A 26,019-nucleotide genomic window follows, 5' to 3' on the forward strand; every position below is an offset into this window, starting at 1 on the left:
GGTAGGGCCTGGGTGGGATTGTGGTCGGTGCAGACTCGATGGGCCGAATGGCCTCCTTCTGCACTGTAGGGTTTCTATGATTCTATGACAAGGCACAAGTCAGGAGTGTGATGGAATACTCACCGTTTGCCTGGGTGAGGGTGCAACTCCAACAACACTCAAGAAGTTCGACACCATCCAGGATAAAGCAACCTGTTTGATTGGCATCCCTTCCACAAACAACGGTGAACAGTGCAAGCCATGCGTACTATCTACAAGATGAACAGGAAGAACTCACCAAGGCTCCTCAGGTGGCACCCACCAAACCCATGACTTCTACCATCTAGAAGGACAAGGGCAGCAGACAGCTGGGAATACCACCATCTGAAGGTTCTCAACCAAGTCACTCACCATCCTAACTTGGAAATACATTGCCATTCCACCACTGTCACTAGATCAAAATCCTGCAATTCCCTCCCTTACAGCACTGTGGGTGTACCTATACCTCAGGGACTGCAGCGGTTCAGAAGGCTGCTCACCACCATCTTCTCAAGGACAACTAGAGATGAGCAATAAATGCTGGTTTAGCCAGTGACACCTACATCCTTCAAATGAATAAAACAGAATAATGAAAAAGTTTATGGTTGGAACAGCTTGATTCAGGATTTGTTATATTATTATTATCTGTATAACATTTGTCCTGTAAAAAGATTATTGAATATTTTCAGCTGTTTTTAATTTCTAAGGGAAAAGCATTGTTGTAGACTCTAATCACCATATGTTCCTTACTTTCTGACAATGCCATTTACAACTAGCTATTGGGAGAGGTATGACATTGGGCCAAGGATTATTTTCCCTTCTTTGCAGGGGTCAGTCCTGGATCTTTGCTCCAGGTTTCCCCCTATTATTATAGCTGAGAACTGAAATGGAACAGCATTGGTGATGGGCTGTCGCATTGCTTCTTTACTCTGCCTACCCACATACCATTTAAATACCGTTATAGATAACTCAATGATCTCTGTGTTATGGTTTTGAGCTTGTAATGTCCTAACTATGTTAGGGGTTGTGGGTTTTACACAACCCACAACCCCTAACATAGTTAGGACATTACAAGCTCAAAACCACAACACAGAGATCTTTTACACAAAGAAAAGGTGTGGTTTGCACACATAGATTCAGACAAAAACATGACAGGTTTTCTTCAAGAGCTGCTCTCTCTAGATTGCAGAGTACAAAACAAAGTAAAACAGAAGCATCTGCAAGACCCTAATGACATCACCATCAAATCATGTGAACAGCTCTTAAAGCAACCTGTAATCCTTTTAAATATGTAACAGCCCTCCCTCTTTACATCTGTAGTCATGATAGCAAATTACTACAATGTTATACATAGGATCAATAATACTCTAGACACAGGACTGTGCATCATTAATCATTGTACACAGTCAATAAGAAAGTCGAGCAGGAGGGCATCTATTCCTCTTTAGCATTTTGGAAGTTGCCTGTCCTTGACTCTAGAAGTATGATTTGGAATTTCAGTAGACACTTCTCTTGGAACTAATTCTGCATCATTCTCACGTGGTTAAGTAGACACAATCATCAGGCAACTCGGATTCAACTAAGTCTTCCGTAGTAGCTTTGAGACTTTTTGGTTGAGACTTTGAGACTTTTTGGTTGAGACTTTGAGACTTTTTCGGCTTTATCTTAAGTTTCACCTGAACTCCCCTCATTGAGCCAAATGTCTTTTCAAATACAATCTTGTATTTATTCAGAAGGTGTTGTTTTGGCATCCACCAATCTGTTGACCAGCATTCCAGTAAAGCTTCATCTTCTCCAACCATGATCTCCCAAATAGAGCTGGAAAATTACCACAGACCACATGGAGAGGAAACTCTGCTGTTTGTCCACTCAACTCTTCTTTGATCATGATGTAACCTTTTAACGGCATGACCTATTTCATGTATGTCTTTAAAATCACATCAGCGGGTTTTAAAGGAAGATTTTTTAGCTTTTGTTGTTAAGTAGTCTCAGGAATTAAAGATACAACAGCACCAGTATCAACCTCCATCCTAATACATTGTCCACTTAACTTTGGAATCACCCAAAATCTATGTGATACACCCTGTATGGATAAGACCTTCAGATGGAACTCTCTATCATATCTCGTGACATTATTTTCTTCACAATCATAATTATTTTCTTCCTGTAATAATGTTTGGTTTGTTTTAGATTAGCGACGGCATGTGGCACAGCGGTTAACACAGCTGCCTCACAGCGCCAGGGACTCAGGTTCAATTCCAGCCTTGAGTGTCTGTCTGTGTGGAGTTTGCACACTTTCCCTGAGTCTGTGTGGGTTTCCTCTGGGTGGTGGTTAGATGGATTGGCCAGGATCAATGCATGGAGTTGCGAGGTAAGGCAGGGGATTGGACTAGGAAGGGTGCTCTTTCAGCGGGTTGATGCAGACTTGATGGGCTGAATGGCCTCTTCTGCACTGTAGGGATCCTATGTTGTAAATTCTTTTTGTAGGATGCAGCTTGTTCTTCTTCTTGAAGATACCCAGATTCTTCTTCTGAATATTCTTCTCCTGAATATTCTTCTCAGGCTAAGCTAGTCTAGCCCAAAAAGCTGTTGCAATGTGACCTATTTTGCTACAATTCTTTCATTGACTATCCTTCCTCCAGCATTCACTCGCTGAATGGCCTATTTTGGCACATCTGTGACATGCTTGCTGCTGTTTTGACTTCTTGTGGGCAGTTCCCAACTTGTGGATCTTTGTTCCTGCACCAAATTGTGAAGCCTCTTTCTCACCAGTTCTCTTGACACTGCGATTTCTACTGCTGTCTTTACAGTCAAAAGCCATGTTCATTAAACAATCTTCCTTGGATAGCCTCATTTTGGAGACCACAAACTAGACGATCTTGAAGAATATCTTCCAATGACTCACCAAACTCACAATGTTTTGCCAGCCATTTTAAGATTGTCACAAACTAAGCAATGCTTTTGCCTTCCACATGATTCCTTCAGTGGAACCTGAGCCGTTCCATGATGATCAGTGGTTTTGGAGAGTAACGCCCAGCAAGGATTTGGTCAAGTCATCCTAAGTTTTAGTTTCTGGCTTTGTTGGATGAACAAAATTCATGAGCAAACTATAGGTTTTAGTTCCTATTGTACTTAGAAAAACTTACGAGCAACTCGTTTGCAATTTTATTTGCTTGTATAAACCACTGAAAGCTTTCTACATAGGAACTCCATGACTCATTTCTTCATTGGAAGGGCCCATTGATCCGCCATTTCTCTTGCAGGTACCAGTGACTCGAGACTGCTCAGTATATATATTTTTATTGTTTTTCCAGTACTCCCATTTTTTAATCTGGAGACCGTTGACTTAATGTATATTTTTTCAAATGGCCCCAGCCATACAGCAAAGCATCCACTCTTTTCAAATATGCCAGATACTGCCTGGAATTTCACCCTTCTCTGATCGGAAAAAACCCTCCTTTAAAACCACAAAGAGAGCTTTCTTTTACTGGAGTTTTCCTTCACTAGGACTTGGACCTTTAATCCAGTTATTGATTCTCCCCAGCCTGTGAGGATCCACAATTTTTTCTACCCGAGGATCTTTTGTCAAAGCTTTCGATGAAACAAAATCCTGTCTTACCACCGCAAGATGCTAATGACATCACCATCAAATCATGTGATCTGCTCTTCAAGCAGCCTTGCAATCCTTTTAAATATATACCAGAGCCTCCCTCACACAACAGGAATATCCAAGCTTTTATATGTATCCTGTGCTTAATCAGCTGACCTGAACCAGGGCTCCATGTCCTGAATTTTACACTTGTCATCAACACTCTGTGGTCCTTTGCTGAGAAATGGATTTTAGGTGAGTGCAGAATTGGTCATTAGTACAATAGCTCCTGCAGTCAAATAGCAAGCTGCTTAATGTCTAGCTTCTCAAAAGCAAAAACTACCCAGCGAGGTATTATAAAGCTACACCTCACCATAAATCACTGCCTTCAGGACAGGTGTGAAGGAAGAAAGTTGTGGGATGGTGCATCCTAAACAGTTATAAAGTAGAAGCTGCATTTGAACATTGAAGTACGAGGCAAAAACAATGCCAAAATTCTTCCATTTTGTAGATACTTAGATGTAACATGCAGCAAGTATGTTTTCAGTAAGCACTATGGAATGAATTTGTGTGGTTCACAAAACACAATCATATGTTCCATTCCTTCCCAATACCAGCAGAGGATTTTTCTGACTAATGACTATAATGAAAAATCATCGTCTTACTCTCCTGTGTTGGGACCATTGTATCTGTGATGCAAAAATGCACTTAAATTATATTTAAAAACAAAGATTTAACAATTCATCATGTACTCAAACATAATCCTTCACTAAATAATTCAATTATTTGTTTTTGTTTAACAGCATAATATTAATACCAATACATCTGGCATAAATATATTCTTGCCTTCCATGTGCTCTATCTAATAATTTGGACTTTGATCTATGTGACTTTGACCGATGAGTGTTAATGAAATTGCTATTTCAATCTTGTCAATACAGTATCCACATTATCATCTCTGGAGTTAGCAGAATACATCAACCCTCAAACAATCACCCAGACAAAACAGGAGCTTTCACAACCTCCACTCTTCATCACAGAACAGTACTTCAGACCACACGCTGCTAATGTGGAAGGCTATTTCCCCGACCAGCTTGCATATTCTCGAAATCACAACCCTGCGACCCAGCAGTCCAGTTTGGATGAGAATGCTGCACATTTACAGCCATCCCTGAATTCCATTAACAGAAACCCGTTGACTGATTTCCAGACAACGCAGAGCAGCTTTCTGCTGGATACCAGAGAGTTTGGCAACACAGAAAGGTAGATTTAGTCCTGGCTTAATATTCTTTCCAAAATGTGAAAATATCTTTACCAAAAATGTGAGAGAGAACCCTTCCATATAAATGAACAGAATGATCTGGTAACTGTTTTGAAATATATGTAGGGTTGTACAGGTTTCATGGGTGCAATTTCACTCTGGAGCATTTGATACTCCACAATTGTTTGTTACAACAGCACATCACCAGAACTTCAGGTTTCATAATAGGATTCACCACCATGTGATGATAAACAATGGCTCTCCTACCTGTGCTGTATTAAGTAAGTTCAAACCACTGCCATCACCTTGTGCAGTATTATATTATGCTATCTAGAATGTACTGTAGAAAGTTGACTCTGTAGTATTTCAGCTGCCTGATTAAAACAATCCTATTACAAACTGGCTTTTCAACAGAAACATAGAAAATAGGAGCTGGTGGAGGCCATTCGGCCCTTTGAGCCTGCTTAGTCATTCATTATGATCATGGCTGACCTAGTGTAGGGACATCCAAACTGTTGCTGTGCTGGATGTACATATAAAATTTATCAATGATATATGACCGTACTCAGAAATGCAAGTCCTATTAACATAAAATATGTTTCGCTCTCTCCAATATTTCCCTCCTCTCTACCTATTTCTTCCCGAGCTCATAAAGCATGAAAACATGGGGTTAAATTTTACAGTCCCTCACTGGCATATTTGGAGGGGTTCCTGTCACTTTTCCCCCACCCCTGTCCTATCTGTCATCTTACAGTGGGCAGGCAATATGTCTGGCAGCACCTCCTCCATCCCAGCCCCTCACTGGTCCTTGGGTCTATTGTGTAGCAGGGGAAGGCAGAGGCAAAGTGAGCATCCTGGCAACTTTCACGGCGCAGACTGCCAGAGGACAGATTTTCCTTTGGGGGAGATCTGTGCCCATCAGGAGCAACCCTTCCCAAGATGGTATCGTATCCAACGCCCCCAACTCCAGAAACATTTCCCCCCCTGCCCCAGGAAATTTGTCATCCACTTTGCCTAATGTTTCTTTGCAACAATGTACTGGTTCACAATGAGCTCCTTCTCCGCTCTGGTATTTTGGGTGGATGACTTTACTTGACCTAGTCAACTAAGGTCCAGAATTGTTCTAAACTTGTTAACCAGCCTGCGAATGGTTTAAGTGCCAAATTCATAACTGATTTGCTGTGATGAAAGTGAGGCAAACTCATAAACTGCCCATTCGTTTAGTTCCTTTTCTGAAAACCTTCGATCTAATGACCATGTTGTATCGTTGTATGAAACATAGAATTGATTCACCACCTAATCGTTCATCTCTTGTGTTTGGTGGAATTAGATTTTTCACCCAGTTGCTCCAAGAGACTGTTTCTCAGAGATAGGTTTAAATGATGTCTCCACATTGTCTGTGACATCTACCATTTCCTCAAACTGTCCTCTTTGAAGTGAAGATCTGTGAATGTTCTGAAGTGTCGCTATTTCCTTGGTCACAGCATTGACCAACTCCAGATTTTCTCAGTGTTGTTATACTAAATGTGAAGTATAGTTTGAGTTGTTTGGCAACACTATTGCTTTTCTCTGGCATGACACAAAGAACAACAAAGAACAAAGAACAGTACAGCACAGGAAACAGACCCTTCGGCCCTCCAAGCCTGTGCCGCTCCTTGGTCCAACTAGACCAATCGTTTGTATCCTCCATTCCCAGGCTGCTCATGTGACTATCCAGGTAAGTCTTAAACAATGTCAGCGTGCCTGCCTCCACCACCCTACTTGGCAGCGCATTCCAGACCCCCACCACCCTCTGTGTAAAAAACGTCCCTCTGATATCTGAGTTATACTTCGCCCCTCTCACCTTGAGCCCGTGACCCCTCGTGATCGTCACCTCCGACCTGGGAAAAAGCTTCCCACTGTTCACCCTATCTATACCCTTCATAATCTTGTATACCTCTATTAGATCTCCCCTCATTCTCCGTCTTTCCAGGGAGAACAACCCCAGTTTACCCAATCTCTCCTCATAGCGAAGACCCTCCACACCAGGCAACATCCTGGTAAACCTTCTCTGCACTCTCTCTAACGCCTCCACGTCCTTCTGGTAGTGCGGCGACCAGAACTGGACGCAGTACTCCAAATGTGGCCTAACCAGCGTTCTATACAGCTGCATCATCAGACTCCAGCTTTTATACTCTATACCCCATCCTATAAAGGCAAGCATACCATATGCCTTCTTCGCCACCTTCTCCACCTGTGTTGCCACCTTCAAGGATTTGTGGACTTGCACACCTAGGTCCCTCTGTGTTTCTATACTCCTGATGACTCTGCCATTTATTGTATAACTCCTCCCTACATTATTTCTTCCAAAATGCATCACTTCGCATTTATCCGGATTAAACTCCATCTGCCACCTCTCCGCCCAATTTTCCAGCCTATCTATATCCTGCTGTATTGCCCGACAATGCTCTTCGCTATCCGCAAGTCCAGCCATCTTCGTGTCATCCGCAAACTTGCTGATTACACCAGTTACACCTTCTTCCAAATCATTTATATATATCACAAATAGCAGAGGTCCCAGTACAGAGCCCTGCGGAACACCACTGGTCACAGACCTCCAGCCGGAAAAAGACCCTTCGACCACTACCCTCTGTCTCCTATGGCCAAGCCAGTTCTCCACCCATCTAGCCACTTCTCCTTGTATCCTATGAGCCTTAACCTTCTTAACCAACCTGCCATGTGGGACTTTGTCAAATGCCTTACTGAAATCCATATAGACGACATCCAGGGCCCTTCCTTCATCAACCGTTTTTGTCACTTCCTCAAAAAACTCCACCAAATTTGTAAGGCACGACCTCCCTCTTACAAAACCATGCTGTCTGTCACTAATGAGATTGTTCCGTTCTAAATGCACATACATCCTGTCTCTAAGAAACCTCTCCAACAACTTCCCTACCACGGACGTCAAGCTCACCGGCCTATAATTTCCTGGGTTATCCCTGCTACCCTTCTTAAACAACGGGACCACATTCGCTATCCTCCAATCCTCAGGGACCTCACCCGTGTCCAAAGAAGCGACAAAGATTTCCGTCGCTTCAGATACAAGTGCTATCTGAAGTGAACATCACCACATTCATCATGTCCAGCTTATTCAGAACGTAAAATCTTCCATAACAGCTATAATAACTCAAATGTTACAAGAAGACAAGTTAATAATTCCAATAACACTGCCTATGCACTACAGATGCTGCATCTCCAAACTTAAAGTAAATGATAAAAACCTTGCTAATGGAAATATCTGTGTTCACATCAATAATAAGTGTATGGTAGGAAATCAGGTGAATCTCTGATATAACTTCTGCACGGACAACACTGTTAATTACCTCTAAAAACTTGAGAGTATAGTTTTTCCTATGCTAGCTCGCTGGTACATGTGGATACTTTTTGCACAGAGCCATGGAGCTGTCCGTACTGTAAGTAGAACATTGTCTATGAGAACTTATATTTCACCTGGTTTTGAACATTATCTTTCCATCAGATCCTGCCTCATCTACCTGTCATTAGTACTCTGTGATAGCATACTTTATGTATCAAATTGCAGTGAGTGTGAACTTACGTTTCTATTGTATCCTCTGATGGTCCTCATCGCTATCCACAGATCCACCAACCTTTGTGTCGTCCGCAAACTTACTAATCAAACCAGTTATATTTTCCTCCATATCATTTATATATATCTTACAAACAGCAAAGGTCCCATCATTGATCCGTGAGGAACGCCACTTGTCACAGTCCTCCATTCAGTCCACCCTTCCACTGCTACCCTCTGTCTTCTGTGACCGAGACGTGGAGATGCTGGCATTGGACTGGGGTAAACACAGTAAGAAGTTTCACAACACCAGGTTAAAGTCCAACAGGTTTATTTGGTAGCACAAGCCACTAGCTTTCGGAGCGCTGCCCCTTCATCAGGTAAGTTACCGAAAGCTCCAAAAGCTAGTGGCTTGTGCTACCAAATAAACCTGTTGGACTTTAACCTGGTGTTGTGAGACTTCTTACTGTGTTCTATGACCGAGCCAGTTCTGTATCCACCTTGCCAGCTCACCTCTGATCCCATGCGACTTCACCTTCTGCACCAGTCTGCCATGAGGGACCTTGTCAAAGGCTTTACTGAAGTCCTTGTAGACAACATCCACTGCCCTACTCTCATCAATTATCTTTATCACTCCCTCGAAAAACTTGATCAAGTTAGTGAGACACGACCTCCCCTTCACAAAACCAGTAGTGAAGATCTGGCTTGCTTCTTTAACCTGGTGAGTAAAAAGCTAGCCTAACCTCTCTACCTGTTAATGGATTCTAGACAGCATCATTCCTGCATCACTTCCTCTAGGTCTCCCAGACTGACTCTCAAAATGCATGTTAATAAATGTTCCTTATCACAACCTGGTTTCAGTCAGGTGACCCAGTATCTAATTTTCTATTGTTCACACAACTGATCCCTGATGACTTAAGCATTGACACGCAATAGTATTTGAGTTTTGGCAATTCACATCTCTTTGTGATAAAACGGGTTTCTCTTTAGCACCGTTCTGTGGAATTCCAAAACATTTGCAGGGCCATCATGCATTAGTTTCTGCAGGTATTTGGATAATAGCAGCCATTATCTACATGCATTTTAATATCTTCTCAATGGGCCAAAAGTCGGTTTGCTTTTTAATGCCCTGTCCAGACAAGCAAGCTAACTTCCAGCCTTGCAGTTCCAAGTATATTGGAAGGATATTGGGGCGGCATGGTAGCACAGTGGTTAGCACTGCTGCTTCACAGCTCCAGGGACTTGGGTTCGATTCCTAGCTTGGGTCACTGTCTGTGTGGAGTTTGCACATTCTCCTCATGTCTGCGTGGGTTTCCTCCGGGTGCTCCGGTTTCCTCCCACAGTCCAAAGATGTGCGGGTTAGGTTGATTGGCCATGCTAAAAATTGCCCCTTAGTGTCCTGAGATGCATAGGTCAGAGGGATTAGTGGGTAAAATATGTCGGGATATGGGGGTAGGGCCTGGGTGGGATTGTGGTCGATGCAGACTCGATGGGCTGAATGGCCTCTTTCTGTACTGTAGGGATTCTATGATAAGAAGGGAGGTCAGCTGACCTTTTAACTCCACCTTGTTTTAAAGCAAATTGTCCATTTTCCATTTTGTTTTTGAAAATGTCCATTTTCCCTAACTGCATGGGTGTGACATGTTTGATTTTTTTTCTGATAACAAAGGCTATAACTAAAGCTTTGGCATTGGTTGTAATAGGAAATGTGATTTACCTAAAGTAATTTCAGTTAAAATTACACTTCATCAAACGTAACAACAGCTTTTAGTGAGGACTTAACTACTTATAAGGCAAGTAAGTAGACTCTTAAATTTCAAATACAGCTTTGTGGACCATTTCAGTTAATTGAAGAAATCACTTTAAACCAGTTGAAGAAATTACCTGAGGAAGGATATTTAATTAAATTTACTATAACAAAAGTAATAATTATCTTACAATTTTACATTCCAGTGAAGACATTCTGAATAGTGATTTCCAGCCAGCTTTTCGACCTTGCACAAGCTGCAGTGATATTGTACAAGTAAGTACTCACTTCATTTTCACACTGGGGAAAAATTGGTGAAAGTAATTGGTGAAAAAATTGGTGACGTACTCACTTCATTTTCACATTCTTATATTTTGTAGATTATTGTCTGAATGGGCTAAACTCTGGAGTGCTGGATTGATTCATTAAACATTATGAATCTTGAACATGGTAAATGATATGAGTCAGTGTACCATGGGGCCAAATAGAAATCCACATTGGCAAACAGGAATATCAACTGGAGGTGTTGCTTTTGATTCATTGTTGTTGTTTGTATTAGTATTTACAATAACTGGAAGCATTAACAGGACATTAAATTGATCGAAGGATACAGAAGAAAGGGAAAAGCTTGAACAAATTTCAAATTCTACCTGAATTCATCAGATGACATCATAGCCTTGACGTGAACTAAACATGGTTTCGACTGGAGCAGAATGTATGGCACTGCTGAATCTCATGGTGAATGTTGTGAGTTGGATTTGATTAGGGAGTGAGCTGGTAGCTGCACTGAGTGTGATGAGGTACAGCAGGATGAAGAGGTTGTATGTCCCTGCTTTCAGGATTTGGGAGGCACGGGAGGGCAGTCACAGTGTCATTGTTACTCTGGCCCCACACCCGGGCCAAGCTGCAGGATCCTTGGGAGGTGAAGTAAGCTGTCAGGGGGCCAAATATTTGAAGGAAGTTGACTGGGGAACAAGGCAGATTCAAATCAAGGTGTTAAATCTCCTAAATCAGAATTTGGCTATTTTCTTCCAGCTTGCTGCATGGGCAGTTGACGTATTCACAACAAATACTATTCTGTGCAGAGAGAAACAGAGTTTATGGCCGGATTTTTCACTCCCTCCCGTGACGGCCATCATGACAGACAGGAGTGGAAAATATCACAAGAGCAAAACATCAGTTTTCTGTTGGCGAGTAAATAGGTTTCGATAATCCGCTCTTGACCGCAATGGCGGCATGCGTTTCCCACTGCGGATCATCATTTCAATATATTTCAATATCATGAAATTCACGGTAATGGCTGCTCACCAGAATCATTCCGCCCCCCCCGCAACTGGATCAATAGACCTTATCAGCGTCCAGTTAGACTGGCGCGTTTTATAATCAGATATAAGTGACGTGCACCTGGCCACCTGCACTTCGCTCGTGACTTTGAGGTTCATTCGCCAACCTTGCATTGCTCAGCACTCACAGCAGCTCAGAATCAGGGCCAGGCTTCGCTGAGGGTTTCACAGGCAAATCTCCACCATGTGGAGATGCCGATGTTGGACTGGGGTAAACACAGTAAGAAGTTTAACAACACCAGGTTAAAGTCCAACAGGTTTATTTGGTAGCAAAAACCACTAGCTTTCGGAGCCTTCCAAGACTGTTCCCTTCCTGTTGGGGAGCACTTCAGCGGTCACGGGCATTCAGCCTATGATATTCGGGTAAGCGTTCTCCAAGGCGGCCTTCACGACACACGACAGTGCAGAGTCGCTGAGCAGAAACTGATAGCCAAGTTCCGCACACATGAGGACGGCCTCAACCGGGCTATTGGGTTCATGTCACACTATCTGTAACCCCCACAGCTTGCCTGGACCTGCAGAGTCTCACTGGCTGTCCTGTCTGGAGACAATACACATCTCTTTAGCCTGTCTTAATGCTCTCTCCACTCACATTGTTTGTACCTTAAAGACTTGATTAGCTGTAAGTATTTGCATTCCAACTATTATTCTGTAAATTGAGTCTGTGTCTTTATATGCCCTGTTTGTGAACAGAATTCCCACTCACCTGAAGAAGGGGCTTAAGGCTCCGAAAGCTTGTGGCTTTTGCTACCAAATAAACCTGTTGTACTTTAACCTGGTGTTGTTAAACTTCTTACGAAGTCTCCACCAACCAGACCAGCGGCAACTTCTCCTCGGCTCCAGGGCAAGGGCTGGACTGGGGGGAAGGAAAGATGGGCAGAAGCAAGTGAAGGAGGGGGAGGGGAAGAGTGGTGATGGTTGCACACAGTCACATCACTGGGTGGAGGGAGGAGTAAGTGTCCTCTGAGCTAGAATAGGGGAATAGAGAAGGGACTCTTATAGAGGGACAGAAGACAGTTGGGGCCAGAATGGGAGGATGGCAGAACGAAAAAACTTCAGTTTACATTCCTGACCATGCAGAGACTGTCCTTGACCCAGGGGGAGGGGGAGGGGGAGGGGGAGGGGGCTGGCTGTCAGTCCAGTGTCAAAGAACAAAGAAAATTACAGCACAGGAACAGGCCCTTCGGCCCTCCAAGCCTGCACCGACCATGCTGCCTGACCTAAATAAAACCCCCTACGCTTCCGGGGACCATATCCCTTATTCCCATCTCATTCATGTCAAGACGCCCCTTAAAAGTCACTACCGTATCCGCTTCCACTACCTCCCCCGGCAACGTGTTCCAGGCACCCACCACTCTCTGTGTAAAAAATCTGCCTCGTACATCTCTTTTAAACCTTGCCCCTCGCACCTTAAACCTTTGCCCCCTAGTAATTGACTCTTCCACCCTGGGAAAAAGCTTCTGACTATCCACTCTGTCCATGCTTCTCATAATCTTGTAGACTTCTATCAGGTCTTCCCTCAACCTCCGTCGCTCCAGTGAGAACAAATCAAGTTTCTCCAACCTCTCATAGCTAATGCCATCCATACCAGGCAACATCCTGGTAAATCTTTTCTGTACCCTCTCCAAAGCCTCCACATCCTTCTGGTAGTGTGGCAACCAGAATTGAACACTATATTCCAAGTGCGGCCTCACTAAGGTTCTATAAAGCGTCAACATGACTTGCCAATTTTTAAACTCAATACCCCGGCCGATGAAGGCAAGCATGCCGTATGCCTTCTTGACTACCTTCTCCACCTGCATTGCCACTTTCAGTGACCTGTGTACCCTGTACACCCAGATCCCTTTGCCTATCAATACTCCTAAGGGTTCTGCCATTTACTGTATATTTCCTATCTGTATTAGATCTTCCAAAATGTATCACCACACATTTGTCCAGATTAAATTCCATCTGCCATCTCTGCACCCAAGTCTCCAACCGATCTATATCCTGTTGTATCCTCTGATGGTCCTCATCGCTAGCCACAGATCCACCAACCTTTGTGTCATCCGCAAACTTACTAATCAAACCAGTTATATTTTCCTCCATATCATTTATATATATTACAAACAGCAAAGGTCCCATCACTGATCCATGAGGAACACCACTTGTCACATCCCTCCATTCAGAAACGCCCCCTTCCACTGCTACCCTCTGTCTTCTTTGACCGAGCCAGTTTTGTATCCACCTTGCCAGCTCACCTCTGATCCCATGCGACTTCACCTTCTGCACCAGTCTGCCATGAGGGATCTTGTCAAAGGCCTTACTGAAGTCCATGTAGACAACATCCACTGCCCTACCCTGATCAATCATCTTCGTCACTTCCTTGAAAAACCCGATCAAGTTCGTGAGACACGACCTCCCCTTCACAAAACCATGTTGCCTCTCACTAATACGTCCACTTATTTCCAAGTGGGAATAAATCCTGTCTCGAAGAATCCTCTCCAATAATTTTCCTACCACTGATGTAAGGCTCACCGGCCTGTAATTACCTGGATTATTCTTCTTAAACAAAGGAACAACATTGGCTATTCTCCAATCCTCTGGGACCTCCCCTGTAGCCAGTGAGGATACAAAGATTTCTCTCAAGGCCCTAGCAATTTCCTCCCTTGCCTCTCTCAGTATTCTGGGGTATATCCCATCAGGCCCTGGAGACTTGTCTACCCTGATGTTTCTCAAGAACCCCAATACCTCCTTTTTGATCTCAACATGACTCAAACTATCTACACACCCTTTCCCAGACTCATCATCCACCAAGTCCTTCTCTTTGGTGAATACTGACGCAAAGTACTCATTTAATACCTCGCCCATTTCCTCTGGCTCCACACATAGATTCCCTCCCTTGTCCTTGAGTGGGCCAACCCTCTCCCTGGCTACCCCCTTGCTCTTTATATATGTGTAAAAAGCCTTGGGAATTTCCTTAATCCTGCTGGCCAATGCTTTTTCATGACCCCTTTTAGCTCTTCTTACTCCTTGCTTCAGTTTCTTTCTACTTTCCTTGTATTCCACACTTGCTTCGTGTGTTACCAGCCTCCTAGCTTTGACAAATGCTTCCTTTTTCACTTTGACTAGGCTCAAAATATCTCTCGTTATCCAAGGTTCCCAAAACTTGCCATACTTATCCTTCATTCTTACAGAAATGTGTCGGTCCTGAATCCCTATCAACTTTCACTTGAAAGCCTCCCACATGCCAGATGTTGATTTGCCCTCAAACATCTGCCCTCAATCTACATTCTTCAGTTAGAACCATAGAACCATAGAACATTACAGCACAGAAACAGGCCTTATGGCCCTTCTTGCCTGTGCCAAACTATTTTTGTGCCTAGTCCCACTGACCTGCACCTGGACCATATCCCTCCGCACCCCTCTCATCCATGTACCTGTCCAAGTTTTTCTTAAATGTTAAAAGTGAGCCCGCATTCACCACCTCATCTGGCAGCTCATTCCAAACTCCCACCACTCTCTTCCCTTTAAACTTTCCCCCCTCACCCTTAACCCATGTCCTCTAGTTATTTTCTCCCCTAGCCTCAGTGGAAAAAGCCTGCTTGCATTCACTCTGTCTATACCCATCATAATTTTATACACCTCTATCTCCCCTTATTCTTCCACGCTCCAGGGAATAAAGTCCTAACCTATTCAACCTTTCTCTGTAACTCAGTTTCTCAAGTCCCGGCAACATCCTTGTAAACCTTCTCTGCACTCTTTCAATCTTATTAATATCCTTCCTGTAATTAGGTGACCAAAACTGCACACAATACTTTAAATTTGGCCTCACCAATGTCTTATACAACCTCACCATAACATTCCAACTCCTATACTCAATACTTTGATTTATGAAGGCCAATGTACCAAAAGCACCCTTTACGACCCTATCTACCTGTGACGCCACTTTTAGGGAATTACGTATCTGTATTCCCACATCCCTCTGTTCTACTGCACTCTTCAGTGTCCTACCATTTACCTTGTATGTTCTACCTTGGTTTGTCCTTCCAAGATGCAATACCTCACACTTGTCTGCATTAAACTCCATCTGCCATTTTTCAGCCCATTTTCTAGCTGGTCCAAATCCCTCTGCAAGCTTTGAAAACCTTCCTCACTGTCCACTACACCTCCAATCTTTGTAGATTGTTGTAGATTTTATCTTTGTAGATGTGTTCCTGCCTAATATTGTTGTAATTAGCCTTCCCCCAATTTAGCACCTTAACTTGAGGACTACACTTATCTTTATCCATCAGTACCTTTAAAGCTTACTGAATTGTGGTCACTGTTCCCAAACTGCTCCCCTACTGAAACATCGACCACCTGGCTGGGCTCATTCCCCAATACCAGGTCCAGTATGGCCCCTTCCCTAGTTGGACTATCTACACACTGTTTCAAAAAGCCCTCCTGGATGCTCCTTACAAACTCTGCCCCATCCACGCCCCTCTCACTAAGTGAGTCCCAGTCAATATAGGGGAAATTAAAATCTCCCACCACAACAACCCTGTTACTTTTCCACCTTGCCAAAATCTGCCGCTGCAGTTGGGTGGCCTATAGTAAATCCCCAACATTGTGACTACACTTTTCCTATTCCTGAGCTCTACCCATATTGCCTCGCTGTATGAGCCCTCCGAGGTGTCCTCCTGGAGTACAGCTGTGATATTCTCCTTAACCAGTGGTGCAACTCCCCCACCCCTTTTACATCCCCCTCTATCACGCCTGAAACATCCATATCCTGGAACGTTAAGCTGCCAATCCTGTCCTTCCCTTAACCAAGTCTCTGTAATGGCAGCAACATCATAGTTTCTAGTACTAATCCAAGCTCTAAGTTCACCTGCCTTACCTGTTACACTTCTCGCATTGAAACAAATGCACTTCAGTCCACCAGACCCTCTCTGATTAGCAATCCCACCCTGCCTGCTATTTCTCTGAGTCTTACTGGCCCTACTATCGTGTTCCCCTTCAGCTAATTCACCTTTGCTTTGGGTCCCACCCCCCTGCCAAACTAGTTTAAAACCTCCCGTGTGACACTAGCAAACCTCCCGGCCAGAATATTTGTGTGTCAATCATGCCCAGCTTGTTGTGTATAAGGCATGGTTGTAATGTCAGGCACATTGGTCCAGGGGTTTCTGACATTATACTGAGCTGCAGAAGATACACTCAGTCAGGGGAGGCCTCTGCAGCCTATGGATGTGGCAAAGGGTAGTGTGGGGGCATTCTATGGTCTCATGGGAGGAGGGTAGTGGGGAGGGGAGAGGAGGGGAGGGGGGCTGTCTGGATTTCACAAGGCCTCAAGATGGGGACGGGTGAAATTCACATGTACTCTGTAAGTGGCAATAGTCGGCAAAGGAAATATAAAGTTATACAGTATGTCTGCAGTGTCTGAATGATTAATGATTGTGATGAAATCTCTTTAAGCTTATCTGGTAATAAGCATCATGTAACAACAAACAATCAAATTCATTGCTGTGATGTTTAACTCCTTTCATGATTGTATTTTAAGATCAACACCTGGATCACTTCTACAATGGCTGATTCAGGATCTTCAGGAGTTATTTCTTTGCCAATGAATACTGGGCAAGAATATTCTACCTTCTGGCTTGTGGACATCACTTCACGTGAGGTAATGGACTGGACACCCATGGAAATACAAGATACCAAGACCCCAGGAGGGAATGTCATTCTGAGCTCTGGACTAGTTCCAAAACAAGAGGATATAAATCCAACGCTGTCTGAAAATCAGCTCACATCACACAGTGCTTCAGCAAACTTCCTGCAGTTGGCAAAAAACTCAGGTTTCAGAGCTGAACCGGGTAAAGTGGTCAGAAACCTGTCTCTTGGCGCGACACAAGCTGTAGAGAACGAGAATGGTTCAGGTCGAGGCAGTAATCCTACTAAAGGAACAGAGCTGGCTGTTTCTCAGTTAGGAATCCTGCTGGGTTGTTCTACTGCTCTTGGCATGGCACTAGCTGTAGGGTTACGCCATCTTCTTTCCCAACATTGCCGGAAACACACAGAAGTATCCTTTCGGGATCCAGACAGCAGCATCATCAGTGTGGGAGAGAGCGGTGAGCTGGTGCATGTCAGAAAGATACGGGAAAACAGCTTTGTGCTTGTTCAGGCTGAATACAATGTGATCACTCCAACCACTCCTGGAAAGTAATTGCGTATTGAGATGTATTAAGCTTTTAAAAATTTATTATACATCACAACCACATTAAAACGTACTCTGTTATATAACACCATCGTGAATGTAGGAGAGACAGTTGCAGTCTTTGTGTGTTCAGTCCCCAGCTTATCTTCTTTCCACACACACATTGTGAACACGCAGGAAATATCCACTTTTCAATTCCACATTTTCCCTATGTGCAAGGCTGGTGAAAATCTCAGTGTAATCACTTCTCAATGTCACTATTAGTCCTTTGCTTGTTGGCTGAAAGGGTATATGTATAAAGGGAGCCAGATTACAGCAGAGGTTTATGGAGATTGGGAGGGGAAAGGGTAGCTGGATGAAGAGATGGGTGTGCAGTTTTAAGATGACAGTCTCCCTACTGCTGCTGTAATAATAATTCCAGTTGTGTTGGCGGTAGTTTGTATTATGGAGCAGTTAGCGACCTGCTCCTTATTGTTGTTAATTGGCACAAGTCAGTAGATGTTGCTTCTTGTGTTAGGTACCAAATGACTGACACACTCCATATAATTAGAGTTGGGAGTTGTCACCTTTAAACTAGGGGTAACAGAAAACTGGGTTTTCTATTTTTCAAGATTATTTATTAGTGTCACAAGTAGGCTTACATTAACATTGCAATGAAGTTGCTGTGAAAATCCCCTAGTTGCCACACTCCAGCACCTGTTCGGGTACATTGAGGGAGAATTTAACATGGCCGGTGCACCTAACCAGCACGTCTTTCAGACTGTGGGAGGAAACCAGAGCACCTGGAGGAAACCCATGCAGACATGAGGAGAACATGCAGACTCCGCACAGTGACCCAAGCTGGGAATCGAACCCAGGTCTCTGGCACTATGAGACAGCAGTGCTAACCACTGTGCCACCAAAGCTGCCTACTCAGTGTCAATGAAACTCTGGTACTTTTCAGTCGCAATAAATGAAAGGAAGAGACAGCCAACCCATCAACATGAACTGAATGATTTTCTTCAACACTTTAAAGTAGTTTTGAGTTTGTGACCTGCCCTAGTTATTCAAAAAAAATTTTAAACCCCTGCTAAATAGATTTTAAAAATTGTTTACACCCCTTCTTAAGAGTCAGCTTCAGCATTGGACAATATCTACTGACCTGTACCAAGTATCACAAATTCAAACGTTAACCTTTTTGCTGTGCAGTACTAGACACTGATCCATTGGACTTGTGGAATATTCAAATTGATTTCTTATTACAGCAATGGAAAACAGCAGGAATCTATTTTAGGAGAACTCATCAATGAACAATTGTATTAACTGCTACAACTAAACATGCCCTAGCCCTCAATTAGCAATGTCCAGCTTACAATTTTAATGGTGAGTGGAAAAATTAGAAATGACCAAGACTGCAGTCAGTTTTATGCTGATATGAAGCAGTTGGATATGCATTGATGTAAAAGTAGCTCGTGACATTAAATAGCACATGAAAATCACGTAGTGAGATCCCTCCACTTTTGAAATCTGGTTACACAACATGAGTTCACACTAATTTTAGTATAACTCCAAATTAGGATTAGTTTCCTGTCTCGTCAAGGGATAGTGTGATTTAAAGGAACATACATTTTCCCAGTTTTTTAATCATAAACATCTACACCTCTTAATACATTGTTTGTAGGCAGTTTTTCCCAATGAGTAGACAGAAAATGATATCATTTCACATCTGATTTGATTTACATATTCACCACCTATTTTGTGGTGATTTTTCCATACAGTGTGGAAAATACTTACCTCCAAAGGTTTGCATTATCATGAGCGTGGAATGTAATTCTGAGCACTCAGAGCACCTTGGTTTGTGAAATAGATTTCAAATAAATTCTTATTTTCTGTAATTAAAGTACTAACAGTTAACCTCTTGTAATAGTGCGTTCTCTTGTAAACAATTCTCTTGAGGAAGCTTTCTAATCTTTGGAAATGGATTAAAATGGGTAAATGCCCACTTCGCTTTATTTTGGATATTTTTATTTAATAGCTTTGTTCTGTTGGAGCAACACATTAAATTCTGCATGGTGTTAAGAAGCAGCATTCAACCCTAGTCTGTCTATTCATCTTTCAGTAAGAGTTTTAACAACACCAGGTTAAAGTCCAACAGGTTTATTTGGTAGCAAATGCCATTAGCTTTTGGAGCGCTGCTCCTTCGTCAGATGGAGTGGAAATCTGCTCTCAAACAGGGCACAGAGACACAAAATCAAGTTACAGAATACTGATTAGAATGTGAATCTCTATAGCCAACCAGGTCTTAAAGATACAGACAATGTGAGTGGAGGGAGCATTAAGCACAGGTTAAAGAGATGTGTATTGTCTCCAGACAGGACAGCCAGTGAGATTCTGCAAGTCCAGGAGGCAAACTGTGGGGGTTACTGATAGTGGGACATAAACTCAACATCCCGGTTTAGGCTGTCTATCATGCTGATAGCCAAGTTCCGCACACATAGCCAAGTTCCGCACACATGAGGACGGCCTAAACCGGGATGTTGGGTTTATGTCACACTATCAGTAACCCCCACTGCTTGCCTCCTGGACTTGCAGAATCTCACTGGCTGTCCTGTCTGGAGACAATACACATCTCTTTAACCTGTGCTTAATGCTCCCTCCACTCACATTGTCTGTATCTTTAAGACCTGGTTGGTTGTAGAGATTCACATTCTAATCAATATTCTGTAACTTGATTTTGTGTCTCTGTGCCCTGTTTGAGAGCAGATTTCCACTCCATCTGACGAAGGAGCAGCGCTCCGAAAGCTAATGGCATTTGCTACCAAATAAACCTGTTGGACTTTAACCTGGCGTTGTTAAAACTCTTACTGTGTTTACCCCAATCCAACCCCGGCATCTCCACATCATATTCATCTTTCCTACAGGAAACAGGATGCCACGAGATGACTCACTCAAAGTTTACAATATTTGGAAATGTGTTGGGGATGTGTGACCTTTTGATAATTTTAGTACAACACATCAACACAAAATAGAGTTTGGCAAATAGAAATTTTGAAGCAGTATTTGTTTCATATAAAAGTTGAAGAATTTCTAGGGATTGGTGCAATGGGTCATTTAATGACATGTTGTTAACTTATAAAGTTGTTATAAAGACAACAAGTGAGTTAACACCAAAACATAATGGTAATAAAGAGATTACTTCCATACTTTTCTCTCCACGTTTTCATTCCCATACAGATTTAAATAAATACATATGTTGTTCTTTGCAATCTTATATTATTCCTTGTATCTCTCCATTTTTGTTATTTGTTCTTTCTTTTCTTTCGCTTATGCTTTTTCTTCCATATTTTTCCTTCCTCTTTTATTTACCTTGTGATGGCCTAGTGATATTATCGCTAGACTATTAATCCAGAAACTCAACTAATGTTCTGGGGACCCGGGTTCTAATCTAATTGTTGGGATAAAGGAAAACCTTGATTACATAAACCATATATAAGCAGGGTAATTACTGCCAATGAATAATTGGAAGCATTTGTATTTACAAATCCCATTACATCATTTAAAAATGAAACTTTGAAACAACTGTTCCCAATTTTACATTTGATGCAGTGCCAGGTTCTGCTACGCTTGTGCTAGATTGGGACCACATGAACTGGGAGGACACCCATTGCCTGTGGCCCTGAAAGTCACAACCATACTGAACTTTTATACCAGTGGCTCATTTCAGGGCAGCACAGGTGACCTGTGCAACATCTCCCAGCCCACTGCACACAAGTGCACAAGGGAGGTGACAGATTCACTATTTAAAAGGGCCCACCTTTACATCAACTTTGACAAGCATGTTTTCACACACACAGCCCTGTCCTTGGCAAATGGAAGGAAAATGTACATGCATTGCGTTTTTTTCAACTAAACAAAAGATTGGAGTAGAGCTACTCACCGGTGCATTCTCCATGGCAATGCCTCTAACAATCTGAGTCTACTTGCCAATCAATCTACATACTCTTCTTGTGCAGTACAAATTGTTGTTCCCTTTGACATTTGGTATTCTTGTGATTCTGTCCTGATGACTGTAAGATGAAAAGCTTTGACAGCATATCTCTTTTTTTAGTGATACTCAAGTTCTGTCTTACAAAGTGACTATTACAAGTTTACACTGTGCTCTGAAGAAGTTATATGGACTCAAAAAGTTAACTCTGTTTCTCTATCTACAGATGCTGCCATGGACACCACGGTGGCACAGTGGTTAGTCCTAGGGACCTGGGTTCAAATCCGGCCTTGTGTGGAGTTTTGCATATTCTCCCCGTGTCTGCGTGGGTTTCCTCGGGTGCTCTGGTTTCCTCCCACAGTCCAAAGATGTGAGGGTTAGGTTGATTGGCTATGCTAAATTGGCTCTTTTCAGGGGGATTAGTAGGGTAAATATGTGAGATTACGGGGATAGAGCCTGGGTGGGATTGTTGTCGGTACAGACTTGATGGGCCAAATGGCCTCATTCTGCATTGTAGGGATTCTATGCTGCCAGACCTGCTGAGATATTTCCAGAATTTTCTGTTTTTATTCCAAGTTCACCGCTGATTCAAAGCACTTTCAGCTTCACTAGGGCACTAAAATGTTTGCAAAAATATTAAGACAGGAACTGTAAAAGTCCCTGAAAGGATAGTCTAACACCACTTCTGATTTAGGTTGTCTGCTGTATAAATTGAGTGTACGCAATGCAGTGTCAAAACAGTAGACGTGTGACTTTATACAATCAAACATGACTTGCAAAATGCTCAGAACCTGTTTGATTCTTTGTAGACATCATAAATCTACCTGATTTTAACTTAAATTGTCTGATACATTTTCAACATTTGCATTTTGAACCTTTTATAGACATAATTGCACATGTATTCATTAAGACATTTGTAATACTTCATTCACGCAGGAGCCAGGGATGTAGATAGGTATCTGTGTGATTTGGATCCTGAATTGCAGCTATAGTCACAGCACTGACATTGAAAAGACCAAATTCTTAACTATACTTCTCTGACATATAAATTTATAAATTTCTCTGACATATAACACACTCTTCCTACGTATTCCTTTCAGGCTCCTGAACATGGTGCGGTGGTGAGATTTCATTGTATTTCGATTTCACTCCATTATATTCTCAAACCATTTTAAACATTCTGAAAATGAACAAATAAAAATGATGGACCTTGGGAATTTTTCGGCTAAGGGTAGAAATGAGAATTTAATGAAAAAGTGACTCTGAAATGTCAAGTAGCTGCCATAATGATTTGTGATTCATTTGCTATCTGTTATTTTGTGAACAAAATACTTTTTGACTTGCGTTTCGCATTATTTGTTCTTGGATCACAAGTTTCTTTGGATGCCAAGTCAATTACGAGTAAACATTTAGATAGAGTAAGTACCCTGTGTGTAAGAGCAAAACAGTAAAACCTTATCAAAAATAATGGCCCAGATTTTTGGTCAGCAGAAAGGTTGTTCATTTCCATTATTCACAAACATTGTGGGCTTTTGCACTTGTACTTAGGGATATTAGAGAGCCAAAATTAAGAACTCTTACTGCGACACATAGGGCCCGATAAACGGGCACGAAAACGTGGTAAAGTCGGGTGAGAGGCCATTAACGTGATCCGCACCCATGTCCGCGCAGATTGCCACTTTATCGAAACCCAGGAATGGCGGCGATCCGATTCGCGCCAAAAACGGGCGCAATGGCGATTTAAATGCATTTGCATGCATTTAAATTGAATTAATGAACTGCCCGCCCAACTTTATCAGCATTTCCCCCTTTACTACTGCGTTTGCCGATCCGGAACCGCGCCGTAATGGACCTGCTAAATAAAAGTCTGAATCGGGCGCTCCAGCTGCTGAAGAGCGCATTCAGAGCTTCCAACAGCTCTCTGACTCAGATCAGTGGTGGGGGGGAGGAGGGAGGCGGGTCAGATCATTCTCTGGTTGAGGGGGAGGGGAGTGAGGCCAGGTCGTTGTCTGGAGGTCGGGGGGGGGGGGGGAGGGGAGGGGGGTGGCCCAATCACTCACTGGTAGGGGGAGGCAGATGGACCTCTGGTGGTGGAGGGCGGGGGGGGGGGGCAGATGGATCTCGGGGGGGGGGGGCAGATGGATCTCTGGTGGGGGGGTGCAGATGGATCTCTGGTGGGGGGGGGGGCAGATGGATCTCTGATCGGGGGGCAGTTGGATTTCTGGCGGGGGGACAGATGGATCTCTGGTGGGGGCGCGGGGTGGCAGGGTGGTCCACTGCTACTCTGCGGACGATCGGTGGCGGGATGGGGGATCGGTCTGGGTAGCGAGGGTTGGGTGGATAAGGGGAACAGCAACGTATGTGGGTAGTGGGGGGGGGGTGGATAAGGGGAACAGCAACGTATGTGGGTAGTGGGGGGGGTGGATAAGGGGGACAGTGATATGTGTGTGTAGTGGGGGGTGGATAAGGGGGACAGTGATGTCTGTGGGCAGTGGAGGGGTGGATAAGGGGGACTGTGATGTGTGTGGGTAGTGGGGGGGGTGGATAAGGGGGACAGTGATGTGTGTGGGTAGTGGGGGGGGTGGATAAGGGGGACAGTGATGTGTGTGGGCAGTGGGAGGGTGGATAAAGGGGACAGTGATGTGTGTGGGTAGTGGGGGGTGGATAAGGGGGACTGTGATGTGTGTGGGTAGTGGGGGGGGTGGATAAGGGGGACAGTGATGTGTGTGGGCAGTGGGAGGTGGATAAGGGGGACAGTGATGTGTGTGGGTAGTGGGATGGTTGGATAAGGGGGACAGTGATGTGTGTGGGTAGTGGGGGGGGGTGGATAAGGGGGACAGTGATGTGTGTGGGTAGTGGGGGTTGGATAAGAGGGACAGTGATGTGTGTGGGTACTGGGGGGGGGGGGGGTGGATAAGGGGGACAGTGATATGTGTGGGGACCATCGCTCCCGCTTTTCGCTCCTGGGCCGCTTTCTCCGCTTTCTGTGGCTTGGGGGCGATCTGACACGGGCGCACTTTTTCAAATTTGTTTCTAACTGCGCATGCACAGTTCAGAGCTTCAATAATTTTGGCCGCACTAAGCCCCGCCCACAGCGCGAATGGGACTGGTGATTTTTTTTCAGGCAGAGTGTGTATGGGGGCGCCCGAAAGCAGATTTCCAAGTCGGATCTGAATTACGCCCAGATTCAGCACTTAGAATGAAAATGGTAAAATCGGGCCCATAAAGTCCAAAACAGGATGTGTAAAATGAAATGGTTACTTTGAGATCAAATCATATAATAAAAATGAAAGCGAGATTAGATTGAGGCAGAGTTAAAAGAGACAAAAGAAAACACAAAAAGTTTGACTTTATTTAAAAAAATAATTAAAACCCGAAGGAATGAGACTCTACATTTATAATCTCTCATTTCTGATGCTAGAGTTTGTTTAGCAGTTTTTATGACTTACCAGGCCATTCAAAATTCACATACTTAAATGGACAAGTGTTAACATTTTTCCAGTTTAGTGGATTCTCCCCTAAAAATTCGAAGTGTTGAATTCGCAGGAAAACTGAAGTAATTCATGCCGATTTTTTTCAGTGGGAGTTCAGACAAGAATCTCCTACACTCTGTGAACTGCAGAGGCCACCAGCATGAATATCATTAGATTTCAGGGGACAGGGCTCTGGAGAGGCTGAAATCAGTGGGCCTTTGCGCATGCGCCTTGGCCCCGAAGTGTCAGCATCCCATTTGCTAGCCAGCTCGATTGCTGGCCAGTCCGGAACCCCCATAATGCTGCTCCCCCAACCCCCATACAGCCTGATCATGGCCCCCCCACCCATTCGCGGGCCAGCATTGAACCCCCCCTCCCACCCCGGCACCTCCCACCCCACAACAGTGACGATCCCCCACATCTCTGCAGGTAGACCCCCGCCCCTACACCCTGCCCCAATAGGCCCCACCTATGCCCCACTGGGCATGTGCACTTTGCCCTTTGGGCAGTGCCAGGGGGCACAGGCCGGTACTGCTCGGGTGCTAATGCCGCCTGACTCCTTTGGGGGCCCTGATTGCCCTGTCTTCGCTCCAGCGTTGTCTCCCACTAGTTCCCCGAAAGTGGGGAGCTACTCTGGTGGGGTGGGAAATGCTAGCGGGCCTGGAGAATTCAGTCCCAGGCCTGCTAATCACATTTAAATAGTATGCTGCCAGAAATCCGGGCCTGGGAGACGCAAGCACGGTGCAAATGCTCGCAGGAATTCCACAAATTGGCTGACGTGTGATTCTCCCGGCCTGCTGTGCCAAAAAACTAGCGCAGCGGGATGGGAGAATCACCCCCATAGTGTTTCAATGTTACATGTCTCAGTGAGATACCAGTATACTTCA

At 43.9% G+C, this 26,019-nt stretch overlaps 1 protein-coding gene across 1 annotated transcript in view; it reads left to right on the forward strand.

Annotated features, from left to right (window-relative positions):
- reeld1 (reeler domain containing 1) overlaps positions 1 to 17,704 on the forward strand; it is a 42,216-nt gene extending 24,512 nt beyond the window's left edge. The window contains exons 7-9 of the mRNA XM_078224915.1: positions 4,549 to 4,870; positions 10,387 to 10,456; positions 17,045 to 17,704. Coding sequence (XP_078081041.1) covers positions 4,549 to 4,870; positions 10,387 to 10,456; positions 17,045 to 17,704 — 1,052 coding nt within the window. The remainder of the gene's footprint in view (positions 1 to 4,548; positions 4,871 to 10,386; positions 10,457 to 17,044) is intronic.
- The last annotated feature ends 8,315 nt before the right edge of the window (positions 17,705 to 26,019 follow it).

This window comes from Mustelus asterias, chromosome 1 (genome assembly GCF_964213995.1).
Source record: "Mustelus asterias chromosome 1, sMusAst1.hap1.1, whole genome shotgun sequence".
Classification (NCBI taxonomy): Eukaryota; Metazoa; Chordata; class Chondrichthyes; order Carcharhiniformes; family Triakidae; genus Mustelus; species Mustelus asterias.